The sequence below is a fragment of the Microtus oregoni genome, unplaced genomic scaffold, assembly GCF_018167655.1.
Source record: "Microtus oregoni isolate MIOR12 unplaced genomic scaffold, Mior012 000002F_ref0000024, whole genome shotgun sequence".
Classification (NCBI taxonomy): domain Eukaryota; kingdom Metazoa; phylum Chordata; class Mammalia; order Rodentia; family Cricetidae; genus Microtus; species Microtus oregoni.
In genome coordinates, this window is record NW_024543061.1 from 32,317,326 (window position 1) to 32,329,361 (window position 12,036).

General features: G+C 53.1%; 1 protein-coding gene across 2 annotated transcripts in view; it reads right to left on the bottom strand.

Annotated features, from left to right (window-relative positions):
* Positions 1-10,791, bottom strand: part of Wnt7a (Wnt family member 7A) — a 47,493-nt gene extending 36,702 nt beyond the window's left edge. The window contains exons 1-2 of one of the 2 annotated variants that reach the window (XM_041679354.1): positions 10,451-10,785; positions 8,104-8,330 (exon numbers count right to left, since the gene is read on the bottom strand). In XM_041679354.1, coding sequence (XP_041535288.1) covers positions 8,104-8,330; positions 10,451-10,521 — 298 coding nt within the window. In that variant the 5' untranslated portion in view covers positions 10,522-10,785. Of the gene's footprint in view, positions 1-8,103; positions 8,331-10,450 lie in introns of both variants that reach the window. The other variant, XM_041679364.1, reaches the window with a different exon arrangement.
* Between the last annotated feature and the right edge of the window lie 1,245 nt (positions 10,792-12,036).

A 12,036-nucleotide genomic window follows, 5' to 3' on the forward strand; every position in this document is an offset into this window, starting at 1 on the left:
GCTTAAATGCCTGCCCCAGAGAGAAAGGTAATGCATCAGAGTTTCCCTGGCCCTGATGGAGGCGGGTGGACCTGAGGCTGAATCCTAGGTCATGTGTGCCCATCCCTGGAAAAATTCTGCAGGAGGGTACCAAACCGGAGGCCATGAGCATTTGGAAAGGAATGTGGCACCCCCTGAGCACATGATGGAAACCACCATTTCTTTGTTGATAATGCTGGCGACGTAGCAAATTTCTGTGTGCACAAAGAATGTGATTATCATTCAACCTCCTGATCGAATCTCTTGGACAACTCCCTGCCTGAGCAAAACCTCTGGATGTGATGTGCAAAACCTTTCCATGGGAAATCTGGGAATGATGGAACATGCCTGTAACCCTAGCACTTGGGAGTGGGGAGAAGTTTAATTCCATCTTCAGCAACATAGTGTGTTTGAGGTCAGCCTGGGCTAAATGAGGCTATGTCTCAAAACAAACAAACAAACACAGTCATCTGGGATTCTCTATTTCTTTCTGAAGCCTCTCTTCTGACCCTGCCCATCACTCCAGCATCCTGCTGGCCCATCCTTTCCAGAGTCTAGGACCCTGCACAAGTCACAATGCACTGCTGAGCCTTGCATCAGCCACATGTCAGAACTGTCTACACAGAAGCCCAGGGAACCAATGCCAGGTGTCTTCAGCTCAGTCTGCGTGACAGGGCACTTGCCATCCACTGTGCCTCAGCCAGTGGGATGACTCCAACCCTACACCCTGCATCCCTGAGCCTCACCCTTCTCATCTGCGAACTGAGAACCCGGGAAGCCACTACCAGGTTGCCCTGTAGACAAGAGGCGCTCCTCCGGAGCTTCTAGGGAAATCTCTTCAAGGGGGAGGACGGCAAGTGTTAGTACTGAGGTTAATACACACCTCTTTGTGTCCTGCAGGCCAGGGTGGTCCTGCAGGTGACACAGCCCTTCATAGAGCGCACGTCAATCCCAGCTTTATCTGTCCCATCAGATGCTGGAAGATACGTGGCTGATTTGTGTGTTGCTCACCAGTTTTTATTGTACAGAGATCCTGTCTGTGGGATAGGTGAGTGAGCGTGGGGTGGGCAGGTAGGTATGAAGGGATCTAAGCCCATAAACATTTAACAGCTGTGAATTTAACCAAACACGCTCCTCAGAAACTGTAAAACCTCATGGCTGTAGGCTTTGGGTCTGAGCTCTTTATCCTATACCATGCATTCCCGGATATATGTCAGACATGTCTGTGAATTTCTACTGCCCTTGTGTGGAGACTCTGGCATCCAAATTTCCTAGGTGCCTTCTGGGAATTGCTGCAGAATGCTGACTGGGCAGACCTGATGGGTCCCAATCACACTGGATGCTAGCAGGCCCCTGTTTGAACCCATAGAAAAGATGTTGGACCTGAGAGTGGATGACCTGAGTGTTGGCCCCAAATCGCATTTTGAGTTCAGCTGCCTGTAAGGGTATCACAGAGTAGCCATTCCCAGTATATGGGCCTCTGCAGTGCTTTATCATGGAACAGATGCTCAAGTTTTTAGGGCTTTTAGTATACTGGTAGACACATCAGCCCGGTCAGAGCAAAGAGTATTACAAGCTAAGTTCCCCCAATCACCAGCCATGAAACCAAACCCCTCCTGCACAGCATCTGCCAGTGATGGTCAGGGCCAGGCAGGGTATGGCGGGGACAAGTTTGCTGAGCAGAACTTGGAAACAGCTGCTCTTGAGTGAGGCTACAATCGTCTTTCTTGGCTGGTCAATACTTATCCCCCTGGACGGCAAGGCAAAGGGAAGATGACGGAAGAGTGAGCGCACTGGATGGCTATTTGAATAGGCTTGCCTAATGTACACAAGGTCCTGGGTCCCACACTTGGCACTAAAAACACAAAACAGCTGCCATGATAAGTGCCACAGCATCAAAGGACCCAAACAGATATGTGTGGCAAACAATGTTCAGTCTTATTTATTTGAAAATGAAATGCTTCATCTTCCCAGCAAGGAAAATAAAGCACTTACAAACTATGTGAGGGACTCCTGGACACAGTGTTCAGGGCTAGCCTGTGCTCCATGGCTCTAAGGCACACATGGTGTTCAGGGCTAGCCTGCGCTCCCTGGCTCTAAGGCACTGGGGTCATGCGGGGAAAGGAGTGGTCTTCGGGTACTCCATGAAAACCTACGATGTGCCAGGTTCTGGCCTCTACCAGGCCTGGGGGTCCTGGGAGAAAAAGGCAGTTTGGCAGACCCAAGTCCTAAGGAGCCTCAGGCTGGAAGAGATGACTAACTAGAGATGCGTTCTTCCACGTGTCCACACGTGGTGAGTGCAATGAATACAGCAGCCCACTGGGCAGGGCCAGCTGTCTCAAAGGAGAGCTTCCTGGAGGAGGTGGCTCTTGAGGGGAACCTTGTATAATACCAGGGTGGCAGGCTATGAAGCAGCTCGGTTGTCTCTCTTGTGCGCGTTGTAGAACCATTCCCTGGTTCAGTATTCTGTAGTGTACCCATGTCTGCTGAGCTCATGGTGGTCACCAGTTTTCCATGTGCTGGGCATGAAGCCACGGCTCCCTACAGAGCTCTGGCTGGAGATATAGAGATGGTCCAGCAACAAAGGGAGACTCACCAGCCTCGTCCATCCCCTAGCCACCTGGGAGACAGGCATCCTTATCACTGTGGTCGAGGTCTGTGGCTAGGAGACAGCAGGTAGTTAGGACTAAGGCCTGGAGCTGTCTGAGCAGCAATGGCATCGGGGAAGATATGGAAAGGGAAAGGGTGGATAGGGACGCACTGCAGGAGTATGGCGGGGCATCTCTAAGGGAGTGGGAAGCAGAGAGACGGAGGACGTCTGGGGAGTGGCATGTGGGCAGAGGGGACAGCAGACTGTGCCAAGAGAGGACTTGGCCAAAGGAGTAGGGACCATGTCTGCATTTCTTCCGAGAGCAACAGGAAATCACAATAGAGTTTTATGTGGGGGCATCCTACTTAGAACAACACTGATGTCTGCATGGAATGGAGGGCCAAGCCGGGTTGAGTGCATAAGGAAAGTTGTCCAGGCACTGACCGTGTGAAGATGCTTTAAACCAGGCGATGAGAATCGGGCAGATTTGGGGACACAATTTAAGTCAATGTAAGGACTTCAGGTTAGTGGCCTGGTCAATACTTTCTGCCACACAAAAAATTGAACCTGGGCCAGGAGCCAGAGGCAGGTGGATCTGTGTGAGTTCGAGACCTGGCTGGTACACAAATGAGTCCCAGGACAACTACCCTACCTTAAAACAAAACAAAACAAACAAACAAAAAAAAAACAAAGAATAGAACTTGGGGAATGAGTCCCCAGTTCCTGAGCTGTATCTCTATCAGATCAGCACACAGGCTCCATGAAGAGGGAAAGGGGAGATCCAGCCCACCAGGTGCCAGCGTCTTACTCCTGTATCATGTATTTCTGCTGCTACCTGCCATGGTGAACCACATCAGATGGGCAGAGTGAGAGGAAAAAGGTCCATGCCCCCCAAAGTCATCAGCGATATAAGGGTGAAGCCGAATGGAAACCTGGGTGTGACTCAGACTCTGGAGCACATCTAGCTGCCCCAGACAGCTTCTCTGAGGTTCTCAAGTCTGGCTCACACACAGAGGCAAATCCCTCCAGCAATGGGGAATTCACTACTGAGTCTCAGCTCTGCCCCAAACCAGCCACGGATGCAGCTAACTTTTGCCTCTCTGTAAGACTGGTAGGACAGGGCCACAGAAAAGGACTGTCTCAGCTTCTGGCCACATTTGAGCCTCAGTGAAGAAAAGCAGAGAGTGAGGCTCCCCAACAGTATCATGACACCAGTATCACCATGCCATCCCAGCCCAACGGGAGAACCTGCAAGACAACAGGGCAACGGGCAGAAGGCATGAACAGGCAGCTCAGGCTGAGTAAACACAACCTCCTCCCTTCCCTGGGAAATATAAATCATGGGTGGCACCCACTCAACCTGGCAGGAATGTGGAGGTCTGAGAAGTCCCCTTGGGAAGCATAGTGGCACTATGGAGTGACAGAGAAGTGGAATCTGCCACCGTCATGATTAAACTCAGCTGAAATGAAGTCATTTCACAGGGAGGATATCTGTTATGATGAATAAAATATAAACCCCAGGGACATGGAAAGCTCTCCATCCCCTCCACATTTACAACGAGAGAAAGTTTGGCCTGGGAGGGGACAGGTGGAGAAGGAAGTTCCCACAAGGAAGGGCCATCCCTCCTCCATTGGAAAAGGGTTTAATGGCCTAAGAAAGTGTTTTAAGGGGGCAGAGCACTTGCCTAGCAGGCTTAAGGCCCTGAGTTCAATCCCCAACACAGAAGAAAAGGATAGGGATGGGTGGGGCTAGAGCCCTTCTTGGGCCCCCAGAGAGTCTCCCCGGGGCCAAGTCTCAGCTTATTAAACATATCACATCCTACACCACACAGAAAGAATCCTGGCACTCTCAGGGAAGCTTTACTTGCTAGAACCCTCTCTTACCTGAGCCCTCTCCCTGTCTCCTAGGACCTTAGACACAGTTCCCTTGTTTTTTCCCACTACCCATGATCCCAGCGACTAGCTAGCAAGCCCCTTACCTTGCTCTTAGATCCAAACTCCTCTTTCCATCTGGGGAGGGGGTGTCCCACCTCTGAGCCCCTTCCAGCCCTCCAGCATTTCTCTTAAGTCATGGACCATACCACTGCTTGCTGCTGTAGGCTCAGTTATGTCCCCCATAACTCACACTGAAACCCTGATCCCTAGCACCCCAGATGTGACTGCAATCTGACAGAAGTCTTTAAAGGGGTGGTTGGGTTAAAATAAAGTCATTGGTGGGCCAATTTCCACGAAACTGGTATCTTCTTAAAAAGAACCATAAGAGCATCCATGAGGGAAAGGAAGAAGCAGGTGAGGACAAGGCAACCACACAGCTTCACAGGCAGTGGTAGAGTGATGCCCTAGTAAGTACAAGGTCCTGGATTGGATCCCCAGCACCAAGAGGGGAAAGCTTATGCAAGTCCAAGAGAGAGGCTTCAGAAGAAAGCACACCTGCTGGGCCTTGGTCTTGAACCTCAAGCCTTAGGAACTGGTAGGAATAAATGTCAGCTATTTAAGCCCCAGTTTTGGCATTCTGCTTCTTTTCCATGAGAGACGCCCAGAGTGGAGTTCTCTCGTGGTGGCCAGCAAGGCACCTTGCCCTTGGAATGAACACATGAGCCAAAGTCCAGCTCCATTAAGCTGTAGAACCAGAAGAAGCATTGAGGTAGGTCAAGGGTCTTTCCTGAAGTCTTGGACCTATTGCGGTCCTGGGTCTACAATGACCATCTGGTTGTCCCCATGGCATTGGTGGAAAGCAATGCAACCTCTGGTCCAGCTATTCTGAAGCCAGCACCATCCCTAGTTTTCCAGTTCCTTAGGCATTTCAACAGTCCCCTTTTCACCTGGGTGTGTTGGACTTGGTTTCAATTTCTGCTTCCAAGAGGCCTTGTCCAGACATGCTCACAGCCTTCTCAGATCTCTGCATGAAAATCCAGACACTCAGAAGGAAAGGCAAAGCCAGGAAGCTCAGGCAGAACAGAGGACCACAGTAGGGATGGGTGGGAGGAAGGAACTAGAAGCTAGCTACCCTGCCTCATAATCACATCCTGAGCTGATAACATGGTTGCTCTGTACGCAAGACTGCCTTTCACAGCTTCACTTGCAGCTAGGTGAAGCCATGTGACTAAACTCTAGCCAAAAGACTATACAAAGATGGGCAGGGTGGAGCTTCTGAGAAGTCCCTGAAAAGGTGACACATGTGCTCTGTGGTTCAGAGTGTCAGAGCAGATCCATACGTCAGAGACTTCACCTCTATGAGAAAAGCTGAAGAATCCTGGGGCGGTGGCAGGGTGAGGATCCCAGGAATCCCAAATTTTAGAGATAACAAGATACTTGTTAACATAAGAGAAAGACATGACTCATAGGAAGTTGCCATTTTTTGTGACAATGCTTAAGGTGCAGCCCATACATTGGTAGTCATGGTCATAGTCAGAATATCTCAACAGACTCCAAGTCCTAGAAATTCAGGCTTCTTAGACTGGGCCCCCACATCTCCCAGCTCTAGCTCCCACTTTCATCCATGGTACCCCAGCATTGCCATGTTCTGTGCTTCCTCATAGTTTACCTGTCCCAACTGGCATGCCTCTAACCCAGTCTTTTGTTTCCCAGGATACTGGTGGCGTCCCTCCTCCTTAGACTATGTAGGGCTAATCCCACAGTATGTAGCTAGGTGTGTGGGGTGTTATAATTCAAGAGTGCCTCCATCCTGCCCCCCTCTGCTACAGCCCAATGGGTCAGAGTGTGTCTGTGGGTTGGCTATACTCGTTCTGAAACAGGAAGTTGTAAGAGATGATCTCTGTCCTGGAAGACCCTGTCACCCACTTTGGCCAAGTGGCCACTCACTTCTGAAGCTCAGTTAATTCTTCATAGTCCAGCAAGGCCATTAGGGTCCTTACACCCAGCCTGGGTAGGACGCTTGAGAAGGACGAAGCTGACAGGTGACAAACAGAAGGCTTGGGAGCCTGGGGTTTCAGAGGGTTCAACCGCAGTCTTGGTGTTGCCTGAGCTGAGTTGGTCTGCTCCTCTCTCCTCCACAATAACACTGATTCTGAGGCTGACATGAGGGAGGGGACAGGTGGGTGTGAAGAGTATCCAGACAGGGAATGCTGGGAAAGGGGCTCTGCAGGAGGGAACCTGCCTGCCCATGTCATACAGACCACAGGGCCCGACTCTGTAGTCTATACAGAATCTAGTGACCAAAGTGGACTTGAGCAAGACTCCTGGAGGCAGGGGATGACATGTTCACCATGAGCTGGCTGGGAGTGGGCAGAAAGCACTGAGATAGTGTGAGGTGCTGGCTGATATGGAGCCAAGGAGCAGGTAGTGGGAGGCTCCCAGAGACTTGAATGCATGCAGAGGATTTGGGCACTGATCTCCAGAGAGGCACGATGGCCCTTAAGAGGAACCAGTGAAGTGTGTTTGGAAAAGAGAACAAGACTGAGTGGCCCTGAAGAGACCAAAGTCTCAGCAACAGGTGGGCAATAGTCTCCTGCTGGCTGGAGTGAACGGTCCCTTTAAAGGGTCTTTCACAGAGTAATACCCTGCTCTGGTTTCTACTAAACTGTTCCTTCTGGGAGCAGCCGGGAGATGGAGCAGCCTGGGAAGCTGGGGAAAGCAGCCAGAATGTGGAGGATGCTGGACTGGACAGGGGGTTTTGAGCATCCCGCTGGAATTGCTGGTGCTAGGGCTGAAGAGAGCAATTCAAGGGGACCTTTACAGCAGAGCTGTGTACAAGCCCAGCCCCAAGAGACCTGAATTGCCCTGTGGCTTGGGGAAGGACACAGTACAGAAGTGAGTCTGTTGCCATCTTGGGCCCCTAAGCCTGGACACATAAAAGTGAGAAGACATCTCCACATCCTCCCCCATGGTCCAGGACCTCCTGAAGATCAGTGACATTCCCTGCTCTCTTCTCATCACACACCTATCATGATTGCTCTACAAGTTGGTTACACGTGTGCACATGCTCAGGCATATATACACGTCTGCACATACCAACCCCCCATCCCTGCCAAACATTACTGCAGAAATCAGATGGATTCGCGGGACTGTCTATGTCACGGGAGTGACTATGCATGCTGGACCACAGTAGGGAGTGCTGGGGACTGTGGCAGAGAAAGGGTCACTCAGACCCTACCCTCAGGAGGCTGCAGTCTCAGCTCAAACTATCACAATGATGCCAGCCCACACTAAGTGGTCAATAGATCTGCCCATTTCCCAAAAGAAGCTGCAACCCCCTATGATGGGTAAAACACCCCACATTTAAATTGGTACCTCATTTGAAAACACGTTAGATCTGCCAGTGAGTCTTTGGCCTCTCTGTTGGTTTGTAGTTGTCTGTAACCAACAAAGTGCACACATGGCTTCCATCTGCAACCCTGGCCTTTGGTAGGCGTTAATCCATACACCCACAACATACCATCAGCAAGGGCACTAGAGCACAGCGCTAGTAAAGGGACCACGGAGGGTCCCAAGGGTGGCCCAGAAGGCCCTGCATAGGGTGTCTGATGATCACATACCCACTTTAAGCTCCTTCCCGAAGACAGTGCGCTCTCCCAGAGCTGAGCAGTTCCAGCGGCCATTGCGGAACTGAAACTGACATTCGTCCAGGCCCATTTGGGAGCCTTCTCCTATGACGATGATGGCGTCCGGTCGGCTCTGGCAGATTGCCCGCTGTCTGGGAGCCAGACCTGGGATCTTGTTACAGATGATGCTCGCACCCAGAGCGACCACGGAAGAGAAGCCACTGGAGGGGACACAGATACAGGGGGTGAGACCTGGAGGGAGACTGTGGGGTCGCAGGTGCTGGAGGGGGCAACCTCAACTCAGATACTATAGTGGACCTCCCACACAGCCACGGGGAGGGTGGAGTGTCTGAGGGAGGGCAGGCCAGAAGGATGAGGTAGTAAAGATCTCACCTACAAGTCCTCTAAACCTCTAACTGGCCCCCAGGATATGTTTCTCCCTACAGAGAGCAATGACACCATGGGACCCAAATTTCAGAGAAGTAATTTACTAGTGCCCAAGGGGGCGGGCCTCTTTTCCATCAAAGCTTTTCTGTTTTCGAACCTGGAGCAAGTTCACAGCCCTCTGTGTATCTCAGAGACAGTACTGCTTAAGCAAGAGCTTCTGCTAGGCAGTCTGCGCCCAGAAGGGTCGCTGGGAAGCACATATTGAGGTGCCGTTTTTTAATATTTGGTAACAGTTCCCAGGGGCTGGAGTCATCTGAATAACCCAGGTAAACTTAAAATACACAAAATGGGAGACACAGGAGCCAGTCTTACCAACCAGACTGGGAAACCTCCAGAGGTTTGGGGACCTTAACCCTCGGACCCAGGGGGCAGCGGAGCAGGTCAAAGTCACTGCAAGTCTTTACTGGGGCCTCCCTCCAATTGCTCCAGAGAGAAGAAGGCCACGCCCTCCTGACCTCCTCCTCCCCCTAGGGTAACTGGGCCCCTAGTGAGCCAATGAGGTGTCCGATCTCCGAGGTTTAAGCTCTGCTGTTTTCTCCTTCTGCAGGTTTCTGTGTCTCCTCCCCGTTTCTAATTAAAAAAGAAGATAATACCTAACGCGGCCAGAGCCAGTAGGCCGGACCCGCTTCCTGGATGCTGGATGAGTGGATGAGCGAAGGGCGGCAGTGCACCGGCCAAGATGAAGATTAAAGCAAGTGGGAAAAAGAAAAGCCATCCAGACGCGGGCGAATCAATAACACTTAAAACACACCCGCAGGCAGGCAGCGCGCGAGCCCAGAAGCCGCCTCTTGATCCGCGGTCGGGCTGGAGGCCGCCTAGTCCACTCATCGCACACTTGGTTGCGAAATCCCGTTCCAGAGAGGTGGGGTTGGGGAAGTGGGAGGCCTGAGGGTGGCGATGGAGAAACACAAAGGGTCTGTCACACGCCCCCCCCGGTCTTGGGTCGAGTCCTCCCCAAAGTGGCAACGTGAGGTTCCCAGCAGGTAGAGGGGGTGTGTAGAGAGGCAGGTGTGAAATCTACAAGGGTGGCCCTTTGGCGCCAGCACCTCTGTCCATGACTAAAGCCAACCACATCTCCCGAATCCTGCCGCACAAGTCACTTCCTAAGTACAAAGGGAGACACCATGTAATGCAGCGCAGCGGTATCTGGAGCCGCCTATTTCCACTTTCTAGTAAGAGTGTTGCCTGCCCCACCTCCAGGCACGCCTGGGCTCCTTGGCTCCCACCCCAGCGACCCCAGGGTCGGGCTGTCTCGCTTCCCTTTGCTGGTGTCTAGAGAGCGTTTCTCCTTGGTATCTCTGACCATCGATTGACTATCTGTGGTCTTACTATTTGTTTCTGATCGCTGAGGGTGCTGCCTTCTGCCTTGGGATGTGGGTCTGAGGGTCACTGGAAATAGGCGGTGCCAGGCCTCTGAGAGGTGGTTAATGCTTTTCCAGAGAACGTTCCTCCTCCCCTAGGTCCTTGTTTGCTACCTGGGGAGCCCTGTCTGCAAAAGGGCTGCGCCCAACGCATGGAGTTTCTCCCGGGAACCGAGCTCTCTGGGGTGCTTGTAGTCCTGCCAGACCTACTGTGCTTGTGGCTTGCAGGGTCCTTGGGAAAGATGACCCTGTGGAGCAGCTAGTCTCCTCTAGAGTCCCAGAGCTATTTGTTTCTGAGGGTTTCCAGACTCCGCGATTCTTTGGGATGGCCCGATCCCCTGCCCAGTTCTACGGAGCAGTAAGCGCTCAGGAGGTGTCCGTTGGCTGGGATCCTTTGTGCCCTCAGGGTTCCCGCACCGCCCACTGCCTCTCCTGAGCTAAGTTGGGCAGCACGCCTCCCTCCCGTACCCAAGCAACTTTGCCTGGACCGCACGCTGGACCGCACGCGCGAAGAGGACGCGCGCGGCGCTTACCCGATCCGGAGGTAGACCATGCCCAGGCTGAGAAAGAGGTGGCCCAGGCAGCGCCGCGCTTTCCGGGTCATAGTCCCTGCTGGTGGCGGGTGCCACGGGCAGGGCTGTGCTGATCCCGCCGGCCGGGCCCGGCGGGGCAATCCACATAGCCTGCTCAGGGGGCACAAGCCGAGGCTCCCTGGGCCGTCCGTCAGGACGTCGGTCCGCGCTAGGCGCTGGGGACTGTTCCAGAGCGCGGGAGCCGCGGAGCCAGAGAGAGGGACAAACGCACAACGCGGGGCGACGCTGCGCGCCAGCGATCGCGGCAAGTGTTTGAGGCGCGGGGACTGCGGGGCGCTGCTGCCGCCCGCCCCCGCCCCTCCCTCTCCGCCCTTCCCCCGCCCGCCTCCCGGAGCGCCCGCCCCGCGCCCGAGCGCCCGCGGGTCGAGGATGTCTGCCCCGAGCGCGCTCCCGCGGTGCTCCTCCGAGCTCGCGGTGGGAGGCGGGGTGGCAGAGCGGAGTTGGGGGTGGGGGGCGATGGAATCCCGCTCGCCTTCACTAATTCGCAGGTTGAGACCAGCAGGTGCCCAAGGGCCATCCTCTGGGTGGAGAGGATAGAGGCTCATTCCAGAACCCTCGTGCCTGGTTAGAGTTCTGTCACACGGGCTAGAAACCGGGGTGGCGACCTCATCTAAAGAACTACTACCACACACATTCTTTCCTCACCCTCGTCTGTACGAGGGACTGGCTGCAGCGAGGGCTAGACGTTCCAGGATCTCCGAAATCTGGCTACCAGTGGAGACTTGGAATTGGACTGAAGCCCAATGACCAGAAGCAGAACCTGAGAACTCGCGCAGGTGTAAGCTCAGGGCGCTCTCGTAGCGACATCTGCTGGAGACTTCAGGTAGTGTATCTGGTCTCGTGTCTTCCTGTCCCTTCCTTTGATAAAACACCTCAATCCAGAGAACAGGGAATATATGAGCCAAGAAGTTTCAGCTGAGGCTCATTAAGGTAAAGTCAAACTCAAAATCAAAGTCATCATCTGGTGAGTAGCTAGATTGGAACAAGGTAGCCCCAACTCTAGTGAACCCATACTCTTCTCTCCACTTTAGGATTCCATACACACACTCATTTACGCTCGTGCTCACCCTTCTTCCACGGAGATGGCTGTTCACGCATGCATGCACGGGCTACAGACTCCAGCCAGGCACCATGGTGAACACGGCCTATCCAAGGAAAAAGGGGACAGTGAAGAGACAGACCTTACAGCTCCAGATCCAGGCTGATAGGAAGATCACAAGAGAGGGTGATGGGAGAGAGGTTTCTGGGTACTGGAATTCAGTTTAGCTCTGAGGAGGTGAGTGGGCTGTCCCTAGCAGGTCACAGGATTTGGACACCTGTTATGGTTGAAACTGAGGGGTGAGTGAGGAAATAGCTGGGGTGAAGAGAATGAAAGCCAATGAGGTGGAGGGAAGGGGGGCACTGCAGACCTTAACTCTTAGCAGTGGGGGACACTGGAGAACAAGCAGGTGACACATTTGGCGTGTGCATTCCAGAGCATCCTTCGGGTGTTCTGTGGAGACCTGATGGGGATGGGAAGGAAGCTG